At 43.7% G+C, this 27,619-nt stretch overlaps 1 protein-coding gene across 7 annotated transcripts in view; it reads left to right on the plus strand.

Moving 5' to 3' along the window:
• LOC102905556 (uncharacterized) overlaps positions 1–27,619 on the plus strand; it is a 206,603-nt gene that overhangs the window by 73,030 nt on the left and 105,954 nt on the right. The window contains exon 2 of one of the 7 annotated variants that reach the window (XM_042275851.2): positions 16,700–16,814. The exons of 5 other annotated variants lie outside the window; for them this stretch is intronic. In XM_042275851.2, coding sequence (XP_042131785.1) covers positions 16,813–16,814 — 2 coding nt within the window. In that variant the 5' untranslated portion in view covers positions 16,700–16,812. Of the gene's footprint in view, positions 1–2,472; positions 2,744–16,699; positions 16,815–27,619 lie in introns of those variants that run through there. One more of the 7 variants, XM_076570226.1, reaches the window with a different exon arrangement.

The raw sequence follows: 27,619 nt of genomic DNA on the forward strand, positions 1-27,619 counted from the left end.
TTGCTGTCTTAGAATCACGGCAAATGGAACACATGGCATTGGGTCATTTTTTGCATTGATATGAAAAGAAAATGAGTTGATTTTACAAATAAATGGAGTTTGTGTTTCTATTTGCTATTCATGACTGTAATGTTTACTTCTCCTGGAATAGAAATATGTCACCTAAATATTAAATATAGGGAAAGATTTTTTTTCTGCTATTAATGAAGAATTTTTCTTTGCACGCTGGGCCTTCATCTACTTTAATACATATGTTCTGCTTCTCTCTTAATTTGCTGTGACTCTGTCTGATGAGGCAGTGAATAGAGATTTCAGGAGGAGAGGAGGAGGAGGAAGAATCAGGGAAAAGATAAACATGACAAGATTTTTTTGCTGGAGGATTTTAGATCAAGGCTTTGCATCAAAAGCACTTTATTTTTTTCCATAGCTTTGTAGCACATGGCGTTTCCAATTCCCTATTTGAGAATTAGAGTATCCCAGGATTTCTATAACGTGCTATTAAAAATATACCCTGTTTAATGTTGACATCATAGTGGACCTCATCCTTCTGATGACAGAAGTCCTCTTTTCCCTATAGACACCCCACATTCTTAGTTCATGTGGCCCAAGGCTGGCCTTTCAGGGTTCGCAGTCATTAATGAGCAGTGGACCTGTGTCTGAGGTTAAGACAGTCTATGTTAATCATAATACTTTGGAGACAAAGGATTCTTGAGAGCATGGGAATTGCTAAGCCAGAGGATGAAGTGTATGGGGCTACTAAAGGCCATCTTGCTTCCATGTGGCAATGGTCTACATCTGGAGTTGGGGTGTGGGAATATGGCTCAGGGGAAGAGCACTCGTCTAGAATGCCTGAGGCCCTGAGTTCAGTCCCCAGCACCAGAGAACAGGACAGTCCAAAACGCTGCAGGTTGCTCAGAGAATATTGAAATAAGGAATGCATTAAGATTCCTGACCATGCTGCCTGAACATCCATGCCCAAAGTCAGATTAACTCTATCATCAAGGTTCTTACTTCTTCCTTCAAATTATCCTAACTCATCTCTTCTTCCTATGGTTAAAAGAGTTCTGGCTAATATGAGCATTCTCGTTTTTCTCAGAAAGCATTTGTTGAGTACTCAGATCATTCATAATAACTGCTTCATGCATACCTATACACAGATACAAAAACTTAGCTGAAGTACCTAAAAATGGGGGAAGTGTCATTCCTAAGCAGAGAAGCTGGTGCTCATGGAAAGTTAGACTTGAAAGGGTGGCCTGTATCAGTCTCCCACCCATTGAAGAGCTGCCCCCTGCCCTAAGTGCTCTAGAACCAAATCAGTCCAGTTCCTCAAGGACTTCAAGCTATTGTGATGCTTTCAGAATAGACTTCGAGGCCAGTATAGCCCTCCACCAAGCCAGGGAGCTCACCACTTCCTAAACTAGTGCATTCCAGATTAAGGAGGTCCTGAGTCTCCAAAGCGAAGCTTTTCCGTCTCGTTGTGTTGGAGTGTAGTTTAATTTCGCCTTGGGCATTCATTGGTCCTAATTGTGCGTAGAGTCATGCAGATCAGAGTGCCATGCCCCTCTACAAAACAGTGCTTCTGAGATTTCCACATCAGCAGTGTCTCCGCCTTCTTTTCTGCTTGAAGGGGGATGACCTAGCTCCTCTTCTCACCCTTCACAGAATGGGGGTGTTTAGATGCTGTGGGGGCTCTCACCTCAAATACTGTCTTAGCAAATGCCCACTTTTAGCTGTGGTGAGCACTGAGCCGGGCTTCTTTAGCCCTCCCAGAATACTTAGAATTACTGAATTACATTTTAGGGCTTTCATTGCCCACCTTTCTGATTTGTAAAGAAAGAAGTACTTGCTGTGAACCAGCACTGTCCTTTTCTTTCTCTTATATTTTTATTCTTCTAAAATAATTCACAAGCCAGGCCCGGGCTTGAGTTCTGATGGCCTGAATCTGCATTAGGACTTTATATCTGTGTCCACACCATGGTAGTTTGCCCATGTGTTTTGTGCCTCATTAGGGTCTTCATTGTACAGAAGGATGAAAGAGAGAAGGTAAAAAAAATCAGTCACCTCTGCCTGGGCCATTGAAAGCGCGCATTGACTAAGAGTATCCATTTTATCAGCTAAAAATGGCATCAGATGCTGATAAGAAAGGTGAAAAGAGTAGCAGAAATATCCATAAAGAAGTGGCGAGAGGCAGAACTGGTATTAGATCTCCGTAAAGCCAGAGCAGACTTATATCTAGATTTACTTCCCAGTCTCCATGCCTAACTGCCGTTCTCCGAGGTGCCTCTTTCTCGTGCGTTGGCCACCTTCCAGGCAGAAAGTAGGAAGGACAACCTGCTGTTCATCCCAGCCGAGTGGGCTCCTAGGAGTTTCTCCCCAGGCCCAGTGTTTCTAGATCACTGGATAGAACTAGCCGTGAGGAGAACTAGCCATTTTGTTCTGGATGCCAGCATAACCAGCCAGAAATGGAAATTCTAAGAAAGAAGGGAACGTGGAGAAGCCGCCAACCACGTTTGTGGAAAGCATCACTGGAATATTTTCTTTCTGGCCTTGGAAATAAGGAGTAATCATGAGACCTACTTAGCTTGGACTTCATCTCTCCTCACTTTAGATGAACTTGGGGTTTGGCTATGCACTGCACGCCACAGTTAAAATGCACGTCCGTCCTTCCTGTCTGCTGACAGTTGAGTTCAGCTGATGGGTTTTGCAAGAACAAAGAAGAGAACTCCTGGAGTCCAGTACATTTGTGAGTTCAACTGAATCTCCTTATTAATCAGCAGGAATGAGTTCCAGGCTTTCCCTCCTTAACAGCAACTGTGATATTAATTAAACTTGGTATAGTTTTTATATGGACAGTTCTTACTTTGCAGAGTTCTGATGTGCACAAATTTCAGTTAAATGAAACAGACCTCCTACATCTTAATTTTAAATACATCTTAACTTTCAGTTACCATGAGTGTCAACCATGAAAATGCCACTACTAGCTCTTCAGGCCACAAACAACTAAGTAAATAGGAAATACATATTGTATTCAGTGACTGAATGGTCACTTTCTCCACAGTCTTTGAAAATAGTCATTATGCATTTGTTTTCAGTTGATAAACAGAGAGCAAAATGTGCCCCTCTTTGCTTCCCAGGGATAGACATGGAAAACTGAATAAGGTCATTGGGGGGAGGAGGGAAGAGCAGGAGGAGAGGGGAAGAAAGTACAAAAAGGAAATGAACATCATGCTTTGCTCCTAACTTAAAGCATAAATAAATAAATAAATAAATAAATAAATAAATAAATAAATAAATAAATGAAGAAAGAAAAGAGGAGATGCTGAAATGAAGTAATAACTGAACATAAATGGAGTTCTAGAATGTTGTGGAGTGGTTACCTCCAATCTGAAACATTCCACCCTGGAGGGAACTTCCTTAAGCCTCAAGAGATAAACAATATTTAGAAGATTCAGGAAATAAACACAAGTCTTAGGAAGTACCTGAAACTTAGAAAAGTTACAAGACCCTACCATCACCACCACACCACGCCACCACTACCAGCAGTACCACCACCATGTTATAGAAGCAGCAACAATTGCTGGAGAGAGAAGAGACTCCAATGAGCTGAGATGCCTGAAAGTCATGTAGGGAGCTCCAGGGATGCAGTTCCCGTGAGCTGTCAGCCATGGTGGGTGGGTTTTTTTTAATGATTCAGCTGCCTTTGAGTCACCCATGCTCCCGTAAGTAACCCCTCAGCCATAATCCTATAATTAACTTTAATAAACTCTCTGAGTCACTAAGCTCCACTTCGGTGGAATTTTTACTTTGGTTTTGGTGATCATATGTTTGTTCATGACTCCCCGGGAAAAATCACACAACCTAGAAGAAATTACAGGTCATGGGAATATTGACACTACTGCCTTTTGGGAGCTCTTATAGTCATAAGATTTATAGTCCTAAGTGTGGTCAAGGCAGATTTATTGACCCCAGTGAAGAAAATGGTTGTAATGAAAGAATAAGACTGTTCCAGCTGAAAGCAACTTTGACAACATTCTTCACATTAAAGGAATTTTGGAGCTATCTCATGACTTTGAAAGGGTACGGCAAAAACTTAGGTCTGTGACAACCTGTAAGGCATGGAAGACAGGTGCCTTGCTCCATGTTGTAAGTTATATGAGCGGAAGAAGGCAATTACTCTCCAAGCTAGATTAAAAAAATGTTTACAACTGACTCAAGCATTCTATCCACAATGCTTGTAATATTAAACAAGTAAATATTAGTTCTAATTTTTTACTTTTCTATATATTTAAGATTAAGGAATATTTTAATGTTTTGATCTTTCTCTTAAAAGCCAATGAATAATTATAGTATTTCCCATTAATTATTACAATAGTTTCACAGTTTCTACTTATATGGCCATTTTTGTAGTCTGGAACACAGTAGAAAGTGAAGATTGCTAATAATTGAGTTACCCAATTTAAAATTCAAAATAATTTTGTAACGTGGGGCAGATATTATCACTTTCCTTCTGATTTGGTAAATGAGACTCAACAGCTATTTATGTTGAAAATGCCCAGTTAAAGAACTAGCAATGCTTGAACCAAGGCAGTCTCAGCTTGGATTCTTTCCTCCTTACATCCTATTACCTCGATACCAACACACTTTCCAATTAGTGCCAGTTACACGTAAGATATGAGTGATGAAAAGGTCCTAAATGCTGGGTTCTCCACCATCTGTTGTGTCTTCTGTCACATTCTGCTGCTGATGGGCAGAGTGTTTATGTTGCACGCAGCAGAAACCAAGTCCCACATGGCAGGATACTCTGGAAAGATCTCCCATGGATAATTTTTCTTTGGATTCACTTTGTGGGGGGAATCCAAGAGTTCCTGAATCCAATCTATTCTTCTCCCTCTGGATGAATCTGGGTTGGCTTTAACCCTATCTCTAATCAATATAATGTCATAAAAGGGAGGTGACAGATTTTGCAGTCTTCCTCTTGAGATGTTTTTCCACTTGGGTGAATTGGAGTTCTCCACGTCATTGTGTTTGGAATGGATTCTTAAGTAGCAAACCGCTCACTTCAGTAGAAAAGGGATTTGCTGGACAAATATGGGATTTTAAAACATACACACACACACACACCCCAGACTCCGACCACACCACAATACATCATACCACATACATAAACCATGCACACACACACACCGCATACATACTACACACATACACCACACCTCCTACGCCCCCTACAAATTTCATAGTAAATAATTGTGGGAAATAAGTGGAGTTTTATCATCACAGATGAGACATATAATTCAATGTATGAGAGACATTTTGTCTTTGACTCAGAGAAGGATAAAGGTTAAAAGGACTTTAGGGCTGAGCCCTCATTTTATAGATGAGATGAACAGGAAAAGGGTAAATTGAAGTCATGACAAAACCAATACTAGAACATGGATCCCATCAAGTTAGCTGGAGCTGGGAGGGATGGAAAACATGGATGTAGTGTGTTGGAAACATGTATTCTCTCCTTTTGGGGTATTCTGTCATGTTCTGGTAGGGAAGATTCTTTGAGGTACCTTCCCCAACTGTGTGCGTGGACCTCCGTGCCTTCTCCTCAGACTTCAATACAGGATCTCTTTTCCAGTCCTAAATGCATCCAAGGCTATGTGCCAGGCAGTACTTCTTTGGAACAGCCTAACACTGAAAAAAAGGGGGTAACTCTCTGAAGTCTAGAGCAGCACTTCATCAACACTCAAACTCCCTTAAAATGTCAGCACAGAGGCAGCTATGCTGTGCTTTCAGCCTCCCGAGTTTTCAAGGATGTTTGCATGAAAGTGTTCTCTTCACCTTGTCGGCTCTGCCAGGTCCTGCTCTCCCAAAGGCTCAGTATTGCTAGACAGTTACACAGATCAGACTCCACCCTCAGTGGTCATGGCACCTGAGAAGAAATAGCCAGTTAGAGAAGCTGAAACTCTGTTGGAGTGTGGCTGGATCTCAGAGAGACACCTTGTTATTAATGAAGATCCCCTGCAAGGGGGCCACGGGAGCAGCACGTTACGTTAAAACGACCAAGTAGGGGCTGCAGAGATGCTGTGCAGGTAAGAGTGCTTACAGAGGACTCAGGTTCTGTTCCCAGCACCCACCTCAGGTGGCTCACGACTACCTGTAACTCCAGTTCCAGGGGACTTGAGTCCCTCTTCTGACCTCCAAGGGCAACAAAGTCAGTCGGAAGCACTACAGTTTACCAGAGGTGGGTCTGTTTTAATGCTACAAGCAAGTTTTCCGAAGAGCACTGGGAAAACAGTAGCGTAGGCATCTCTCGCTTGGCTCTGTTCTCTTTAGTGACTCAGTGCCGTGGGGTTAGCTGTTGCTGCCCTGAGGATTTTCCTGTTTTCACTCCTCACATCTCCGTGGTTTCTGGGCTAGTATAAATTAGTTTCGTCCTCCTTAAGGACACTTTGGCAAGTAAGTGATTTTTCTCTTTCTAGTCGGTGTGCATGTTACTAGGTATTTTAAAAATTGCTAATGACTGGCTTTTTGTTTATTATGGATCGCTTATTTTGAAATGTGGGTCAACTCTAAAAATGTAGAAAGGAGACCGAGACAGGGTAATATGAGATGATGAGGAAGGAAGGGGAGTGAGCAAAGGACACAGGGACACGAAAGAGGAAGATCTGGGAGAAGGACCATGGAGTAGGAACAGAGATGACGGGGTTGGGGCATGGGAGTCGGAAAACACAGAGAAACACTCGGTTAAAATATGTTGCAATGTATCTAACACAGGATATACTGATTAAAAAAGTACATTTTAAAAAGTGATCTTTGTATTGAAGGTGCCGACTTTGCTCACCCTGAGACTTGCTGGATGCAGGCTGTTTTGATGTGAATGAATAAAATCAGGATTCATGACTTTAAAGGGTCCATCCTGGGAAATACGGGAATCACAGCTGTCAACAGGGACTGCTTTGTGGAGGGTTTTTTTTTTTTTTTTTTCTGTTTTTTGAAAGACATGGTTTTTGATGTCCCTGCCATGGTTTTGCCTACTCTAGAAATAATAGCCAGGGCTGCCGTTATTTGTGATAGTAGCGTCTGTAGAATGGCTGTTGGCTTCAAGGTAAAGGTTTTGGCAGATCCGACGCCATCTCATTGGTTACAAAGCCCTCCTGGAAGGCGTGCAATTATTCAGCTTGCACAGCACAATTAAGTAAACAATTCATCTGGCTCTCTATTGATCCTTCCATGCAGAGGGACAGGGTGGCTTGGGAGATTGCAAATGGGAGCGGTAGCCTTTTCCCTGGGAGTAGGTGGTTTGGAGCGATTTGTGAGGGTAGTGACCACATAGTGCCTCCATCTGATGCCTGGGCCGTGACCCGTGGGAAACAGACTGAGATTTGGAGGCCCATGGAGAGGCAGTTACATCTCAGCATCCAGGATCCCAGCTGGCAGAAATATGTGAGGATTATACCGATATGATTCCATTCAGTTGGTGCTTCAGTGAAAGTCATATCTTTAAAACCTTCTTCATAGCAAAGTGAGCTCCCACGGGTCTCTTCGCGGGCTGAGGGAAGGTCTGTTGCACATCGGTCGGCTCTTTAGCACACCTAGCCTGCTTTCTAGGGCTGACAGGCTAGGTACCTTTAGGTTACTGTTCCTTCCGTTCTGCTCACGTTTGTGACTATCAATGACACTGTCTCTCTTCAGCAGAAATGGCTTGAGGAAATCTAGAACTTGATGTTGGTTGGGATTCTGTCTTCTCTTGGTAGTAAGTCATGGCACGGCCTGTTGTCTTAGGCTGGATGAGGTTTCTTGTAAATAAAACAGTTGTGCTTATAAACTGAAAAGCTGTTCAGGGGACTGGAGAGATGGTTCAGTGGTTAAGAGTGCTGGCTGCTCTTCCAGAGGACCTGGGTTCAGTTCCTAGCACCCACAGAGTGGCTCACAACCATCTGTGACTCCGGTTCCAGGGAATCCAATGCCCTCTCCTGGCCTCCACTGGTACTAGGCATGTAAATGGTACACAGACATACACGCAGGCAAAAATACCCATATGCAGAAAATAAAAATAAATAAATCTTTTTAAAAGAGTGCTTTTCAGGCTATGGTATTTCTTGACCTGAGTATGGCATGCTATGCTGACTGACCCACTGGGCTCCTTCCAACACTTGTTTTTTTAAATCCTAAAACAGGATTTAACAACCATTTCCTCTACATATGCTCTCTCTCTCTCTCTCTCTCTCTCTCTCTCTCTCTCTCTCTCTCTCTCACACACACACACACACACACACACACACACAAATTTACTAATTTGGCTGCTTTTTCCAGTTGAAAAAGTAATCTGGACCCAAGCTTCAGGTAGACACCTTTTCAAAACTTATTAAAGGTATATATGTGATTATATATATATATATATATATATATATATATATATATATATATGTGTGTGTGTATTTGTGTATATATATTCCTAGGTTATCATAGTTAATGATGAACTTATAATATTTTGGTAAGTTGACACTTGCTAGGAATTCTTTGAAGATTCAACAATGTTGCAATTGGGGCATATAAATAAATCTTAGTAAAATGGCTAATACAGGGCTGGGGAGATGGCTTAATGGATACACAGCTTGCTGTGTACAGTGAGGAGTGTAATCTACATCCTAGCACCAAGCTGTGCATAGATGTGGTGGTTACCTTTTATCCCAGAAGTTGGGAAACTAGACAGAGGATCCCTAGAACAAGCTAACTAGCTGGACTCTGCCTCAGTAAACAAAATGGTGAGGGACTGAATAAGACACCTGACATCAACATACATGGAAACATGTAGACTCACACAGGCATACCACACACACACACATGTATGTGGTGGTTTGAAAGAAAATAGCCCCTAAAGGGAGTGGTATTATTTGGAGGTGTGACCTTGTTGGAGTAGGTGTGGTCTTGTTGGAGAAAGTGTGTCACTGTGGAGGCGGGCTTTGAGGTCTCATATATATATGCTCAAGATAACACTCAGTGTCTGAGACCACTTCCTGTTGCCTACATAAGATTCTCATTTACCTCTCCAGCACCATGTCTGCCTGCACATGGCCATGTCCCTCTACGATAATGGATTGAGCCTCTGAACTGTAAGCAAGCAACCACAATTAAATGTTTTCTTTTATAAAAGTTGTTGTGGTCATGATGTCCCTTCACAGTAATAGAAACCCTAAGACACGTGTGCAGTGGATAATAAGTTACTCTTTAGAACCTGAGAAGCTGTAGCAAGCCCAGGCTTTGGGAAGTCTAGGCTCTTCTTTGCACCAACCCAAATATCTCTAATATTTAGTTTAGGTCTAAGGGTTTTCCTGAGGTTTGAACATTGCTATAGTTTATATCTGAAATATCCCTCAAAAGCTTGTGTATTAAAGGTTCGGCCCTCAGGATGGCACTATTAGGAGGTGGCAGAAAATTCCAAGGTGAGGCCTAGTGGAAGTTTCAGAACTCTTTTAAGGGAACAGGCAGATGGCGGTTGCTTTCTCTTTGTTTTTGGTTCCCAGTTGAGGCAGCAGATTGGCTTACCCATATGCCAGGCTGTACCACCTCACCACAGGCCCAAGGGTCATAGGGCCCATCGACTAAGTTCTCCAAAACTGACCCCAAACAACCTTTCCTCTGTTCATGTTGACTGCAGCAGGTGTGTGACCTAGAAAGTACTAGCATGTGCCTCTTGGTATGGACACCACCTAGGTCTGAGATCTTTGGATTCTGATTTGCTGGTGGGGAGTAATTGAGGAAGACACAACTGTCTGTTGATGCAGGGTCTCTTGCTGGGCCCTGAGCTTGCCAATGTGGGCTGGTCTTGCTCCAGAGATCCCTTGGTTCTCTGTCTTTAGTGCTGGTTTTACAAATGGTTGCTACCTCTTATTTTTATGTGGGTTCTGGAGTTCTGAACTTGGTCTTCATGTTTTCATGGCAAGCACTTTATCTACTGAGCCAACTCCCCAGCCTGGGTCCACCATTTCTGGGCTTCCTTTTTCACTTGTGTGCTACTGGGCAGGTGATCAACCTATTAGCTAATCAGTATGGTGGAGGCTGGGAGGGTGGGATGCTACATAGCCCTGGCTGAGTTGCACCTGCTTGTGTTTGTGGAGGACTAAGGAGGTGGTAGTGGCCCTCTAGGGAAGCCCATGATTGGCTGATGTTGAACAATGTCCTCAGAGTATCACCTTGGAGCCCGTCAATGGGAGCCCGCTAGTTGAGTCCAGGGGTTGGTGTGGGCTGTGAAGGTAGAGCTGGAAGAAGTGTCGACAGGTGAACTAATAGAGTATATGGTTGGCAATATAGAAGTGAGGGGGATTTCTATAAAAGCAATACTCACTTACTTGGCGTTAGTCATGATGATTTTTTTTTTTTATTCTAAAGATGATCATGGTGAGCTGGAGAGATGGCTCTGTGGATAAAAGTGCTTTGTACCAAAGCTGACTACTTGAGTTCATAGACTCAAACAGTGGAAATAAACCAATTCATGTATGTCCTCTGACCTCCATATGCACATGCGCGCGTGCGCACACACACACACACACACACACACACACACACACACACACACACTCAATATGATCATGGGCTTTTATTTTCATGGGGGTTCCCATAGCAGTAGAACATTATGCTAAAATTTTTTTAAAAGTTCCTTCGCTTTCTTTGTAGAAAAATTAGATGCACTGGAGAAAGACAATAGTGAAGTGTCAGGCTTGGGCTCTTCATCTTTTCCCTTCCCTCTTCTGCCCAGCCTGCCAGCCCTTGTCTGTGGACAAAGTCCCCACATCTAAGTCCAGAGGTGATTTGAGGAGGTAGAGATGGTGACTGCCCACCTTTACTTGAGACATAATGCAATGCCAAGGGTTTTCTTGTGTTGTAACTGATTAAGGTTTATTACCTAAACTGCGAGGTGTCACTTAAATAGCAAACTGAATGGAAGAGTTAAGTTGGGTCTTTCTGTTGACAAGAAAATTATCCATTTGCTCTCAGAAACTCACTGGTGGATTACAGATACCCAGTGGGATGTTCCTTCAGCTCCTTTGGAGCAGGCTATGCTAAGTCTTTTTGCAAATTATTCTAGAAGTGTCTTGTCGGGGATTATAGACTGACTCACTGGCTCACAGGGAGGCTGATTTGACTTTTATCTCCTAATATTGGCAATAAATGTTTTTATCTTGCTTAGTGGACAAAGCCTCTGTAAACTTAATTTCTGTACCACGCAGTCTTCTGAACAGTCATGTTACATTTTACAGTGAGGGGAGCAATGAGTGTTTAGGGAAAGTCTTACCCAAATTGAGCTAGTCGTTTTGGATATGAGATGTGAAATCAAGTCAGAAGAGTAACTAGTCTTTCCAAGTATCACATTTGCAAGGGCCCCAGGCCCCAGGAACTACCTTACTGCTAAAAAAAAAAGCACATGGACCAGTGAGACAGCTCAGCAGGGAAAGGCACATGCTTTCAATCTCCAAATCTTGAGTTCAGTTCCCAGGACCCACACAGTAGGACAGAACAGACTTCCCAAATTTGCCCTCTAATCACAGTTCGCCATGGCATGCCTTGGGGCAGGGGACATTTTGGTGGCTATCCATGGCATGCCTTTGTGGGGGATGGTGGTAGGGAATCGTTTTGATGGCTATCCATGGCATGTCTCCCAGGGGGTGAGGTGGGGAAGTATTTTGGTAGCTATCCATGGCATGCCTCCTGGGACAGTGCGGGGGTGGGGGGCTGGAGGGTGGGGTGGGGGAAAGCATTTTGATGGCTATCTTAAAGCAACCAAAATTAATCCTGGCTTTAAAGCTCACAGACTGACATCTTCAACTAGCACAGGGTATCCATAATTTTAGGAAAAAGTGGGTAGTTTTCAAGCCAGATTGTTTTCTCTGTGTGAATATGTGTGAAAGCCATTTATAGCTCATGTAAAATTGGCCTTCTGACATAAGCAAAGGTATTTATAAAGCTTGGAGATAGAAGTCTGTATGAAAGCCTTCAAAGCTGTGTCTTCCTGGGAACCAGAATGTAGTCTAACACGTTCCTGTGAGATGAGTCCCAATTTGAAAGAAATATTTTACATAGATTTCTTTCTGAATTTGTGTCAAAATGGCTTTGTAAAGGAGAGTTAAAGGTAAACGTTGGTAGATTGAGGAGCAGGAAGCCTCTGGTATTGAAATGTCATTTGAAATAGGAACATTAGGGCTAAAATATGATGTTTTACATTTCTCTTTTCACCTGTTACCTCTTTCTGAATTCATAGTCTGTACATTTTTTTTTTTTATGTTGAAAAGGAGCTGGGATTGGATTTCTAGAATGCAGTGGAGAGGCTTATGCGATGAGATCTGTAGACTTAGAAAATGGAAATATTTACATTTTAATACAGATTTCATTGTTATTTATGGCTTAGTAAAGCAGTGCCACTATGAACTAAATAGTGGTATTATTTGAACTGAATTAAAGGTTATTTTGAGTCCAAGTTTGTTTATTTTCAGCAACATAATTTGAGTTTAAAATCCCCCCCCCTTGTTGGCCTTCCCACCCCGTCTCCCTTTGTCTCTCCCTCCATCTCTATCGGGCTCTCTTGAAAGAATTCATACAAAAATGTATTCTTCGGTTTGCATTAGACTGCCATGCATCTTTTCCCAGGGACTGGGGGAAGGAGGGAGAGAAAATACTAAAACGGCTGTTGATGCACGTCATCTCTCTGTCTGCTTGTCACACCGCTTCACTCACATCTGTATCAGCTGGCAGAACTGCCTTTGAACCAGGCTACTCTCGCCTTGATTTTGTCGTTAACTAGCTGTTTAATGTCAACTGGCTAGCTGTTCTGAGTCACACCGTTCTTACATAGCCAGATGGTAGGAGACGATCACCAAGACCTTTGCTTGGTCCTCTCTATATGCTGTAGTTTCTTGGGCCTCCTTTTGGGAACCATAGTTCATTCCCTACCCAACTTACTATGAGTGGGCAGTTTCATCTGTGTCTGACAGAATGAAAAACAAAAAAGTAGAGACTAGGCTATAAAGAATTTTTCTCTAAGAAGTTGAGAAGCCACTTTCACAAAGTGATGGAGAGGTCACACTGAGTCTGCTGCTTCCCAGGGTCTTAATCCAGACACACAGAAGTTGTGTGTGTCTCTCTGCTTCCCCGCTTCCCTCCCCCTTATTCTTGCAGCCCCAGCCAGTCCCACTTGGCCTTTCCTCACTCAGTTGTTCTTGCCTCTGACTTCTGTCTCCATGGACAGTGACTTAACCAGGAAGGCCGTCACCACACCTGAGGGAGGTTCCCTTGGAATAGATCACACCTGCCGTCCAGTGCTCTCCGTTTTCTGCAGGGGAGCAGAGTGATCTCTTTAGGTTACTCTCCCCACCTCACGCTGTGTTCCAGCTGTTGCCTTCTTCAGATCCCTCTGGCATGCCAAACTGTCCCTCTCACCAGGAAACACCTGGCTCTCTATCGAGAACGGGTCCTCTCTTGCGTTCACAGGTCTAGAACTTTCTCTTCCTGAACATCTCACCTTCCTGTCACCTCTCCAGAGAGATCACCCGGACCAAGCAATTCTTCCTCCTCTTTCCCTCTACCACACTTTATGTCTTTGGCACCACTTAAGGTTGTCATGCATGACGAGAAACCTTTATAAGGTTTAGTTGCGCAAAGATGGGCCCCATTTCGCCATGACCTAGCTTCACTCTGCTCATGTCCTCCTGGGTTGAGTCACAGCTAGATTGGGCTGCTTTCGAGCTAATGACGCCGTGACTGGAGGAAAAGTTTCATCAGGTTTAGATGAGTCCAGAGAACTCTGGGTTTTCTAAATTCCTGTTGGCTACATGTCCTGTTAGTAGAAATGCTTTTATTTTCCCTCTCTCTCCTCCTCTTCCTTTTCCTCAGGGAAACTAAAATTGAAGTGAGGGGCCCATGCTGGTTAGTTTTTGTCAGCTTGATACAAGCAAGGGCTATCTGGGAAGAGAGAGCCTCAACTGAGAAAATGCCTTCATAATGTTGACCTGTAGGCAAGTCTGTGGGGGTGATTTAGTGCTTGATGTAGGAGGGCCCAGACCACTGTGGGTGGTACTCTCCTTAGGCAGGTGGTCCTGGGAGGGATAAGAAAGCTTCAAGAACATGCTGTAAGCAGCCTCCTCCTTGGCCTCTGCTTCAGTCCCTGCTCCCAGGTTCCTTCCTTGAATTCTTGCCCCGACTCCTTTCATGATGGACTGTAAGCTGTAAGATGAGATAAGCCCTTTGCCCCCAAGTTGCTTTTGGTCATGGTGTTTACCATAGAAATAGAAAGCAAACTAAGACAGTGCTGACGCATATTCTGAGCATCAGGAGAGAGGTAGCCAATTTGTGCCATTGTCTGTCATCAGTGGTCCTGGTTGAAGTGTATTGGGTTTGAATAGCCCTCCTCTCCCAAATTCTGACTTATTGAAATATAAGACAAAAGAAGAAGGCACGTGAAGACCAAAATAGCTCAACTCTCATTAGTAAAGCTGATATTAGACAATGCATGTTATATCTGCAGGCAAGTGAATTTGCTCATCACTGCTCCAACCTGCAAAAATGTTCCTAAAATAGTCTCCAACAGCAAATGCTGAAGTTGTTTTAATTAGAAAAGAACAATGGCTGTCTTAATCTTTATTCTCCACATGTCTCCACTTGAGGCAGAGGAGCTTGGGCCTAGCCTTGGTGAAATCTTCCAATACAATTTAGTTATCTATCTAGTTATTATTATTATTACATAAATAACTGTTATTTAGAGTTATTTTGTGTGTGTGTGTGTGTGTGTGTGTGTGTGTGTGTGTGTGTGTGTGTGTAGCATTGGTCTATGTGGATCCTATAAATAGTTGAATGAATGGAGCCATTTGCCACACTGAATGTGTTCATGTAACTTTAAAACAGAGATAACAGGGAATGAGAATTATTTTGTATCTGTTCGTTTGACTTTCTCTCTCTTCCACCCCTCCCTTCAGAAACAAAATGTGCCATTGTGTGTTTTCTGAAGTTAATTGCCTTTCAAGATGAGCCTCCTGATACTAACATCTGTTTAAAGACGCTTTGCTTTGAGTGCAGGCTGGACCAGTGGCTTGCTCTCGGCAAACAATGTGGAGAAGGCGATAGCTCTTACTCTGAGATGACATGAAAACTATGGCTTCTGTCTTGGACTCCCTCCTCCTCTTTCTGTCCAAGGGAAGCCAACTGCTACACTGTGAGCTTCCCTGGCAAGAAGCTCCTCTGGCAAAGAACAGAGGCCTCCAGTGTAACAGCTCCAGAGAAACCAGATCTTGCCAGTGGTCACTTGACAGTGACCTCCAAAGTGGAGCTTCCCAACTTGAGTCTTTAGACAAACCTTCAGCTCCTTGCTAAGTCTGCTTCAGTTTCCTGAGAGGCCTCGAGCCAGAGATCCCCATCTGAGCTCTGGACACTTCCTTTCTTGCAAAAACTGAATTTTAAATTTCAAAATTTTAGGAACCATGTATTGCATTTACAAAAACAACTAGTTTTTATTTAATGATGTAATGATAACCCAACACATCTGACCAGCACTTAATAGGAAAGGGAGAGGGGCATGGAGAGAGGAGGATCTCAGAATGCCCCCATAGTGTCCTTTGTAATGTTTGCAGGCTAGAAACCACCAGAATATTTTTTGGATTGTTTTAGGAATTATAATTTCATGTTGTCTTGAAGGAGAATGAGGTCCTTGAGGGAGAAGGCAGACAACTGTGGGGAGCAATTATTTGCCCTTTAATAGCATTTATGGTTAAGTATACTTGCCTGGATTAATTGTTGCTCTCTGAATGAGGAGGGGCACATGGGGACTTAAATAATTACAGTGCACATTATTAGAAAAATATTGAAAATGATGCTTGCAAAAGAAAATCCTACAGAAATGAGGCCCAACAAATCTGAAAAAGATGACCAAGCAAGTTCAATGGTTTCAAAATGGTGAGGTCATCAAATTGACATCCTGGGCTAGTCTCTGTAACCTTCAGCTACTGCTGTATGTTTTGTATTATTGCCGTACATGAAGAGGCCAAGAGGATCTCACTGTCATTGTAGCTAGACCCTGGGATAAGGTGATACACTAAAGAAAGGAACAGAGGGGATGATAGCATACACGGGAGTCAGATGAGCAGGATTTGAATTCAGTTTCCATCAGGCTAGTCTAGTCAACCTTGGCACATTGCTTAACCCTTCTGATTCCAAGGTTCCTTATTTTTAAGATCATAATAGTGTACTTATGGGGAAGAATATGTACCCATGTAAAGACATATCACAGACTAGGCTGGGTGGCTCACTCTGATCATCCCTTTACTTAGGAGACTAAAGCAAGAGGAGGTCATCTTGTGCTGTACAGCAAGGCCCTGTCACAATAAACAAGCCAACAGATTAAAAACATGCCATGGAACTTGGCATGCAATGAAAGCTAATGTTAGCTATTATTAAGCATTCATTTATAACCCAGATACTGAATGAACACCGTGCACACACATAGCAATCTACGGTGTAATAAATAGTTCTTTGCACCCCTCCTCCAACTCTTTAAAATCTAGCCTTTTGTGTTTTCTGAGTTCTTCTATAGCCCGGTGGGCAACAGGGCTTTGAGAGCGTGGCTTTCACTCATACTTGTTGCTTGTGAACAAGTCAGTTTTTAACAGTAAGCTGCTGCCATCGGTTTCACCTGAGACCCTCCTTCATATCCTCTGTGTTTGAGCAGCCCCGTCCACATCCTGATAGCTTGGGAAGGAATTAGAAGTCCAATGTGACCAGGAAGCTTCGCGATGTCTTCAAAATGGCAAGGGGATCTTCTGGCCCTCGTGAAAGTGTTGAATGTGAGTATCCGACTAGCTTCTTCTGAAAACATTGTAACAAATCTAACTGACCCAAAAGTAAAGAAAGACTGCCATTTTGGGAATTGCACATAAAAAATATATTAGGGCAGAGCAAAAAAAAAAATAATAATCCATGCAAAGTGATGGAAGCACTGGGTACTTTCAATTTTTCAGTGGCCCCGAGGCACCATTATCTGCTTTTATTCTGGGAAATCACTCATCAGGCAGCTATTGGGGCAAAGGGAGCACTCTGGCCCCTTTTCTGGGAGCAGTCCAATGCAGTATGGATATTAATTAAATTTATTAAACAAATAACACAGCGACTCGGGGAAGCAGGGGTCCATCTGCCAGCTCCGCAGACCGATCTCTGCGGAGACGTGGGCTGAATGGTAGTTAAAGCGAAGTAGCCTAGCTCAGCAGATGGGCTCTTGTCTCCAGTGGGGGAGATTTGGTGGCGGTCCAACAACTCTTTTCCCCCTCCAGGTTTTTGTTCCTTGCAACTGTGATTGAAGAAGCCCTTCTCTGTCTTTTCCCAGCCTGAGCCTCCCTCCCCCCTCCCTCTCCTCCCCTCCCCTCCCCTCTTTGTTTATGTGAGCAATGTTTAAATCTGAGTGATTTGTTCGAGAAGCAAGTCCCGGCTGATCTCATTTTGTGTATGTGCCGCAAAGCTCATGCCGAAAATAATTAGGAAGATGTAATCCCATTGACTTTACATCCACTTGTGTACACTGCTGCAGCCCAGCTTCATGTCCTGGAATAAAGGCTCTGGGCCGATTTGAATTTGCCCAGAATCCCCATCCTCTGCCCTGGGAAGTTTATATGATTATGAAGTGTAGATGTGTATTAATCTTAAAGTGGTTTCTTATATTCCATTCTGACCTCCGTGACTTTTAAACTGTGTATTGCTTTTCTTTTTAAGGGTTATTGATCAGATTCTGAGGGCAACTGTCTATCTAGGTGCTGTCCATCAATGTCTCCAATGTCAACAATAGTGGTCTGCTCTGTCTTGTGGCAATACACTCTTCCACCTTCTGTCCACGTCTCTGCAGGAAAGATGGCGAACGCAAAACCTGTCTGTACCGCCTTTGGTTGCTTAGTGCTTCTCAGAATTTGGGGTAATTTTATTTTCAAGTCCATTCAGATAGAATTTAGGTTAATACAAACCTCTTAATCACCCCTTCTCTCTCCCCAAGCTACTGCCAAGGGCATTTTACATAAGATCCCTCATCTCTGGCAATGTCTCTTTACCTGGGACCAATGCCTCCCACAGGGAGCCTCACAAACCTTTCGATGAATTTGTGTGTCCTATTGATGGCAAAAATTTGGACTAAATAGTACCCACTTTGGGCTGAGTCCTGAAATACCCTTGCCTTAGAGAGATAGGTCTGTTTCTGGCCAACCTACCGGTGGACATATTTGCCAGACATAAAGAAAGTCTTCCAATCCAAATGGTCTTCCTCCCTCTCCAACAAACCCACTGTGCTTTGCCAGCAGAGGCCTCAGCTGTTACAGAACCCAGAGATAAGAATGGATGGATCCAGAATTATGGCTTTTCCCAAGGTGTGCTGGAGCCTCAGGGACACAGAGGCCAAACCTTAATTCTGATTCTCAGTACTAAGAGATGAACCCATTTAGTGAAGCTAGCAGAACCTTAGCTGGTAAGCCTGTATAGATGGTCAGGTGTGGGCTGGTAAAATGGTTCAGTGGTTAAAGATCCTGCTGTGGAAGTGTGAGGAGCAGAGTTTAGATCTTCAGGAACCCAGTAAATCTCTGTGGGTGTGGGACCTGCACCACCACCCCCCCCCCCCGAGAGAGAGAGAGAGAGAGAGAGAGAGAGAGAGAGAGAGAGAGAGAGAGAGAGAGAGAATAACTAGCCTATTTCTACTGTAACAAACATAATCAACCAAGTCTTTCCTTGAAGTTGGTCTGTGCTTTCAAAACCCAACTCAAAATCTCATTGGATTTTAGCTGCTGTTGTCCCTGCCTCCCCGAATCCAGCAACCTACACCTCCCTGAAAGCTACAGGAATGTTAATAAGGTGGTGAACTTTCAGAATTCAGTGGTTCTCCAAAGGGAGCCCTGCCATATTGTTCCTAAGTGTCGACATTGCTCCTCAGTTTTTCGTGGAACTGAAAGGAGCTCTGCTCAAAAGCTGCTAAAAAATATCTGTTTACCTTTGAAACACAGGTAAGCTGCCAGTTTCTTCCTCTAATTTGTTGGAAGTCAAGATCTCCAGTGGGCGGAGGGCGAACTGCATTTGGAATTCATAGGCTATTTACCACACTGTCTACACTGCTTCTCCTTACACCCTGATGTACCTGGCTTAATTTGGCTCTCTGATTTAAATGGCAATCTAGTTGCTCTGGCATCTCAATTTAGGGGAAGATTGCACGTTGTTTTTCAAAGGGAATTTGCAAGCATTTCACTCTTGTCTGAAAACAGAGTGTGGCTTCTTCTCCAAGGATAAGCTCAGATATTACATATAAATCTTGGGGGTTTTATTCGTAGCAGAATGTTTCCAACCTTCATGTTCACACATTAGTGTAAATGAATAAAACAGAGGCGGTAGGAAACACCCCAACAGACAGTGCGCATATTTCAGGTTGGCTCCCAGTGCTCGCCTGTCTGCCTGAACACATTGTGTTGACTCTGGAGCTTCAAATGCTTTATTGTGGATTTTGTAGGCAATGTGACAATGTGGATCTAAAAGTGCCAAAAAAGCTTCTGATCTCAAACAAAAGTTAATACTATTCTGTAGGGAACCAGAGAGTACTTTTGAAAATTCAGTTTATTTTTAAATTTGCTCAAAAAGGTAAAGTGCATTTTTAGATGTTGTCTTTACTTTTGCTTCAAGGGCTCAGATGCAACCTGTATGTGAGTGAGTGAGTGAGTGTGAGTGTGAGTGTGTGTGTGTGTGTGTGTGTGTGTGTGTGTGTGTGTGCTTGTATATGCTCTCACAAGTGTGTTCAGATGCAAGTCAACCTTTATGTCATCCCTCAGGTGCCTTCTGCCTTATTTATTTATTTATTTATTTATTTATTTATTTATTTATTTATTTATTTATTTATTTATCTTTAAGGCAGGGTCCCTCATTGGCCGGGAATTCATGTACCAGGTTAGGCTGCCTGGCCAGCTCTTATGGATCCACCCGTCTCTGCCTTGCTGGAGCTGGAGTTGCAGGCACACCACCGAAAGCGGCTTTCTGCATGAGTTCTGGGAATTTTACTTGGCTCCTCATGACAGACAGCAAGCACTTCATTGATTGAACCTCCTCAGCTCTCCAGACTAGTGGCTTCTCTGCACTTTCCCTTCCTGGGTGAACATTTGCAAAGGAACCACATTTGGGAACACCATCACTAGCCATCTTCAGGGTTAGACACCACAGCTCCTCAGAGCATACACTTGTGACCTGGGAGGGAGACTAAGACCCAGGCCCACCAGCTTGTAATGAAAAATACTGACATATCACAGACCAGGTCCTGAGATAAAACAGAAAACCTGTTATGAGATTTTCTGTTTTATATCAGTGTTATTTAATCAGTGTTCTTCAAATTTTTCTCTCATGTGTTGGGATCTCTTACTTTGCAGTGCTTTGGAAAACTACCTTCAATTCTTCTAATTTAGTCTTTTGGGGTCAAGCTGATTGAGAGGTACAATGTAGTTGGAAGGTTTCTCTGATTCTGTTAAGCCCCTGCAGTCCTGTGGCCCACTTATAAAATAACCATTCAGAAGCTTATATTAATTATAACTGCTTGGCCTTTAGCTCAGGCTTATTACTGACTAGCACTTACACTTAAATTAACCCATAATTCTTATCTATGTTCTGCCATGTGGCTCAGTTATCTCTTCTTAATGTGGCACACCTGACTTGCTCTGAGTCGGCTGGCAAAATTGCATGGCTAGATTCCTCCTCCTCTTCCTCTCTCTCCCTGGAAATCCTGCCTATCCTCTCCTGCCTGGCTATTGGCCATTCAGCTCTTTTCAAACCAATCAGAAGGAGCCTTAGGCAGAGACACCTCTTTACAGTGTAAACAAATATTCCACAACACACAGAGGCCAGATGAGTCCATCTGGTGTCCTGGTTTGTCACTCTACCTTATTCCTTTGGAACAAATTCTCTTGTGGAACTTGGAGCTAGGCTGGCTGCCAGCAAGCCCTAGACATTCTCCTGCCTCCACCCTCCACAGCACTGAGGTTACAAGCATTTAAAAATCTTATTTATTTATTTTGTGTGGCGGGGGCGGGGGGCGGCGGCGGGCAGCCGGGACACATGTGATCATGATGTCAGAGGACAGCTTAGGAGACCTGACATTCTTCTTCCACTGTGTGCGCCGTGAGATTGAACTCAGGTCACCAGACTTGTGATCACCTAGCCACCTCCCCAGGCCTTGGCATGGTTCTCTTGTTATCATTCTTTAGTTGCTGTAAAATCAAATGTAGAGTCGTCTAGCAGGATGCAATTTTATAAGCTACCTGGCTCAGCTCCTTCCCAAGCCTGATGAGACCATGTTTCTCAGCTACTTGAAATAGCAGAGTGCATCTCAACACTGTGGCAGTTTTGTTTTATTTATTTTTTTTTGTGGTTCTGAGGGTCTAAACCAGGGCATTGCACATGTGAGGCAAGCAATTGACCACTCAGCTACATCCCCAGTCCTTGGGTTTTCCAGGAAGGATCTTCGTATGTAGCCAGGCTGCTTGTGAGCTTTTGATTTACCTCGTCTCTATCTCCCAAGTGCTGGATTAGAGGTGTGGACATAAACACTTAACTTGCAATTTTGTTTGTTTGTTTATTTGTTTGTGTTTTTGTTTTCCAGTGAAGCCAACAGTTGGTTTTGATGGGAATTACCAGGAAGTTAAGGAGAGCCAGGAAACATGGGTATCCTGACTGCTGTCAGGAAATTAAAAATGTAATCAACCAAACAAGGTAGCATACACCTGTAACCCCAGCACTTAGGAGAGACAAAAGAGGACCAGGATTTCAATGCCAGCCTCAGCTACATAGTTAGTTTAAGGCCAACGAGGGTTATATGAGATTCTTTTGAGAATCTTTCGTTTTTATTAATCTTTATTCATCTATTTATTTTAAACATGTATTTATTTACGTGTGTGTGTGTGTGTGTGTGTGTGTGTGTGTGTGTGTGTACATGCCTGTGTGACTGCATACCATGGCGTATGTGTGGAGGCCAGAGGACAACTTTGGAAGTTGGTTTTCTTCTTTTATCATGTGAGCTCTGGGACCACACTCCAGGTCTTCGGGCTCAATGGTCATCCCCTTTACCCACTGAGCCATCGGAGCAGCCTCGGCTCGGAAATCTCAATCTGTGAGTTTTAAAAATGCTTTCTATTAGTGTTTTCTTTGTATTAATGGGCTTCAACTTCAGACTGACTGAGGAATCTCACAGCTGGTTTCCAGAGGGGGGGTGATAAGACATGACAGTTCATCTCGCTGTATTTCTATTTCCATTTCTGTACAGCATCTCTTCAAACTCACATGGTTGCTAGTTGCTACTGCTTGAGCACTAGTTGCTACTAGTTGCTACTGCTTGAGCACTTACTATCTGCCAGCCCTGGTGTTTAAGTAATTTATATACACCATGACATGTAGTTTTCACAGCATATTAACATTCTCATTTTAAAGATGCAGAAATTTATGCTCAGGCGTGTTAAAGAACTTGCAGAAAATCCCATCTAATTAACTGAAGCTAATCTAATCTAAAGTCATATCTAACAGTCAGGCGTGGATTTGAAACCCAGACAGCTAACTCTAGAGTGCTTTTATTAAGTCTCTCTACTCTGGTGTCATCCTATATACACTTATTTGTGATTTATAACTTACTTAGATCTGAGTGGAAGCTACAGATTCTTCAAGGACATAAAGTAGCATAGTTTCAAAACAAATCAAGGGATCAATCACGTGGGTCCTTTCAAGTGTTTGGAAACTACCCAGTGACTTCTCTAACTTTATTCTTTCTAAGTCAAACTTGCCAGTTTCTTTAATTCTTCATTCACTGTGGGAGGGATGCTGGGCCCTAGACAAAGAAGTCTTTGTGGGAAGGAGCCTTTCTTATTACTGTTGTGTTTCTGATGCTGAATAGTTGTTAGTGTCAAGGATATATTGAATAACTGGGCCAGAGAAGATAGAGCTGAATGTACAGGCTGGAGTAGGTGGAGCAGAGAAGATGGAGCTGAATGTATAGGCTGTAGGAGGTGAGCAGAGAAGATGGAGCTGAATGTATAGGCTGTAGGAGGTGAGCAGAGAAGATGGAACCGAATATATAGGCTGTAGGAGGTGAGCAGAGAAGATGGAACCGAATATATAGGCTGTAGGAGGTAAAGCAGGCTCATGCAGATCATGTATGGGGTCCTCCTGGCTGACATTTATGACTCTGCAAGAGGCAGAGAAGAGATAGAACAAGGGAATAATTAACTCCTTTATCCTTTCTCCCCGGTGTGATACCTTGCCATTGTTAATACACCACTGTGAGCCACCTGGAATGCTTTTACGGAGGAGACAAACTATGAATGGACTTATGTATTTATATAGATGCGTATGTGTATGTATCCAAAACTGTACATTGATTTGCTCCATGTGAAGTGCTTTGCTGTCTGCTGACACTGAGCTTAGATGGGAAGATGGCTGGGCTTCCTCCTCCTGTGTGCCATGGAAGCTGAGGTGGGCAGAATGTTGGCTTCCTCCTCCTGTGTGCCATGGAAGCTGAGGTGGGCAGAATGTTGGCTTCCTCTTCCTGTGTGCCATGGAAGCTGAGGTGGGGAGAGTGTTAGCTTCCTCCTCCTGTGTGCCATGGAAACTGAGATGGGCAGAATGTTGGCTTCCTCTTCCTGTGTGCCATGGAAGCTGAGGTGGGCAGAATGTTGGCTTCCTCTTCCTGTGTGCCATGGAAGCTGAGGTGGGGAGAAGACTGGACTTCCTCTGTGCCATGGGCTGAGGTGGGAAGAGGGCTGGACTTCCTGTGTGCCATGGGCTGAGATGGGAAGAGGGCTGGACTTCCTGTGTGCCATGGGCTGAGATGGGGAGAGGGCTGGACTTCCTGTGTGACATGTGATGAGATAGGGAGAGAGTTAGGTTTCCTGTGTTCCATGGGAACCATTTTTGGTGCTATTGGATGCTCTTTATCATCCCAGGGACTGTAGTTCCTAGGCCTCTGCCATACTGACCATTTGGAATTTAAAGCAGTACCCATTGAGACTGTCCCAGTGTGTCTCCAAGTGAGGTGGAAAGAACAGAAACAGCCTTGGCGTGTTTATGGCAAAGATTTCCACCTGCACTCATAGCTGATGGCTGTTGGACTTTAACAGTCACATGTGTCATAATGTAGAAAGTATTTCTCTTATAAGTGAAGACTTGGGGTTCTTATCAGAAATTGCCCACCCTGTTTTAGTGCGGTTGACAATGCAATTTGCACCTAAATTCAAAGTTGTGCATTATTAACCTCTCCTGCTCAGTGGGGAGCAGGTGCAGGGTGGCTGTGACCCTCCCTCTCTTGACCTTCATTGTCTTGACCTCTCCAGGACTCTCTTCGTTTTGCGTTTGTACCTAAGCCTCGGTTTGGTCTCATCTTTTACTGGTTGATCCCACTGTGTTCTTGACCAGATGATCCTGGGTGACTTAGACAAAAAAAAAAAAAAAAAAAAAAGAAAAAAAAAAGAAAAGAAAAGAAAGAAATGTATTTCTCACTGTCCTGGAGGTTGAGAACTCAAAGATCAGGCACCACCAGGTTTGGAGTCTGCTAAGGGCCTGGTTTCTGCTTCCCAAGATGGTACCCGACATGTTACATTCTCCAGAAGAGCGATGCGGGCATTGTTCCTAATTTGATTCAAAAATGTGAAAGCAAAGAGAGGAAGCCCACTTATAAAAACCAGGCATGAAACCCACCCCTAGGATGGAATTCTTGTGAAGCAAACATCTCTTAAGGGTCCCAATTCCCACCCACCCCCAGGAACAGATTTATTTAACACCAACAAAGCCACCTCGTTATAATAATCATGATAACCACTTACAATGCAGAGATTCCAAGGATTCCCACATTCCATTTAATAGTAACTGTAGTTTACAAAGCATTTTCAGTTTCTTCTTACAGCAAATAGGCTGAATGGGAAATATGAGACAGGAAACCGAGTTGGAGAAGCTAGACACTCAAAGATGGAAAAAGCAAACAGCAAACTTCAAACCAAAAGACTAAACCTGCTTCTCCCTTACATGGAGTCATCAAAAGAATACCTAGCAGCCGGCCACGATAGTCCTAGCACTTGGGAAGTGGAGGCAGGAGGATTAGAAGCTTAAGTAAGTTTGAGGCTAGCCTGGGCAACATGAGACCCTGTCCCAAACAAACAAACAAACAAACAAACAAACAAACAAAAAAACAAAGAAGAACTAATAGATGAGTGTTAACTATTCAGATAGGGAATCACAGTGGGTTGAGGGCCACTGTGTTCTCTGGACCGGCTCCCAGCCTCTTCTATGTGTGGTAGTGGCAGGGTTGGAACCCAGGACCTAGGGCCTGCTAGGCAACGTTCCAACACAGAGCCCCAGCCCTCTTGAACTTCCCTCTGCTTTACTTTAATTGTGTACAGTTTCATACAATTACTGTTAATTATGACATGTAGGTATTATGTACTTTGATCATACTGCCCCCCATTATCTGCTCTTATCCCTTTCCCTGCCTGCTGAACCTTCTTTTCCAACAAGCTCTCCTCCTCCTTCCATGTCCTTTTGTGTATGTTCCGTTACATTTAATATGGTTGCCTATGTAAGCACGGGTGGGAGGCTGTGTGCTGGATCAAGTGCAATTTACCGCACCGAGGAGCATGGCTGTCCCTCTGCTCCTTTTAACTGCTTCTGTGAAGGGTGGGCCTCGTGAACACCGCTCTAGCCCATGACAGAATGCTGGTGGGCCTCGTGAACACCGCTCTAGCCCATGACAGAATGCTGGTGGGCCTCGTGAACACCGCTCTAGCCCGTGACAGAATGCTGGTGCGCCCAGCCTTGTGCAACCTTATACAGGTGGCCACTGCCGCTGTGAGTTCAAGGGTGCATGCCCAGAAAACCAGCATTTCCCAGGGCTCCTCTTCATCCTCCAGCTCGCACAGGCTTCTGCTCCTTCTTCTGTGGTGTCCCGTTGGCCTTAGAGGCCTTAGTTACTTTGTTGTTGTTGCTGTGATAAAATGCTTGGCAGACCCAACTTATGAGGAAGAGTTTATTTCGGATCACAGTAACAGCCCATCATGGTGGTGAAGTCCTAACAACAAGAGCTAAGGCAGTTAGTCATATTGCATCCACAGTCAAGAAAAAGGGAGCCATGAACTTGTTCTCAGATCGTTTTCTTCTTTAGACACAGTCCAGGATCCCAGCCCAGGGAATAGTACCACCCACGGTGGGCTGGTCTTCCTACTTCAGTTAACCTAACCAAGGTAATTCCCCACAGGCATGCCAAGAGACCCTTCTTCCAGGTGATTCTAGATCTCAACCAGGTGCCAACTGAGATTGACCATTACAGGGGTGATGGAGATTGACCATTACAGGGGTGATAGAGATTGACCATTACAGGGGTGACAAAGACTAACCATTACAGGGGTGATAGAGATTGACTATTTCAGGAGTGACAGAGACTGCCTGTTACAGGGGTGACAGAGACTGCCTGTTACAGGGGTGATAGAGACTGACTATTACAGGGGTGATAGAGACTGACTATTACAGGGGTGATAGAGACTGACTATTACAGGGGTGATAGAGACTAACTATTACAGGGGTGATGGAGATTGACCATTACAGGGATGATAGAGACTGACTATTACAGGGGTGATGGAGACTGACCATTACAGAGGTGATGGAGATTGACCACTAGAGGGGTGACAGAGACTGCCTGTTACAGGGGTGATAGAGAGGTCTCATTTAGGGTTGAGTGCTGAAGAGTCACGTGTTCTCTGCACTTTGACCAGTTATGAGTCTGAAAACGTGAGGTTGAAGGCCCCATTTCTTGAATATAAATAGTGCCGCTGCTATAGAGAGCGGCATGAAGGCTCCTCAGAAAGTACAAGTATCGCTGCCATGTCATGCAGGAAGCCCACTGCCAGGTGTGTGCCCATAGGAACTGGAATTCACGCGTTGAAGAGATACCTCGACACAAGCCAGAGTCATCTTGGAAGAGGGGACTTCAGTTGGGGAAAAGCCTAAATCTGGCCTTTAGCAAGTCTGTGGGGCATAGTCTTTTTTTTTTTTTTTTTTTTTTTTTTTTCCTGAGACGGGCTTTCTCCATGTATGTCCTGGATCTCGTTCTGTAGACCAGGCTGGCCTCCAACTCAAAGAGATCTGCCTGGCTCTGCCTCCCGAGTGCTGGGATTAAAGGTGTGCACCACCCCCACCACCCCCGCCCAGCATTTTCTTGATTAATGATTGATGCAGAAGGGCCTGACCCTCTGTGAGAGGTGCCACCCCTGGGCACATGGTCCTGGGTTGTATAAGAATCAGTCTGAGCAAGCCACAAGGACCAAGCCAGTAATCAGCACTCTTCTGTGACCTGTCCTTCAGTTCCTGCCTCCAAGTTCCTGCCTTGAGTTCCTGTCCTTATTTCCCTTAGAGACAGATTATAAAGTGTAAGTTGAAATAAACCTTTCCTCCCCAGTCTAGTTTTGGTCAGTGTTTCATCAACAGAAATGTAACTAGGATAATGAATATATATATTTGTGTATGTGTTATTCATTCATGTGTATAATATGTGTAAGTGTATATTCATATAGGTGAATGCATTAATTATATATAGATTCATTATATAGAGACATTACTCTAG

Source organism: Peromyscus maniculatus, chromosome 4 (assembly GCF_049852395.1).
Source record: "Peromyscus maniculatus bairdii isolate BWxNUB_F1_BW_parent chromosome 4, HU_Pman_BW_mat_3.1, whole genome shotgun sequence".
Taxonomy (NCBI): domain Eukaryota; kingdom Metazoa; phylum Chordata; class Mammalia; order Rodentia; family Cricetidae; genus Peromyscus; species Peromyscus maniculatus.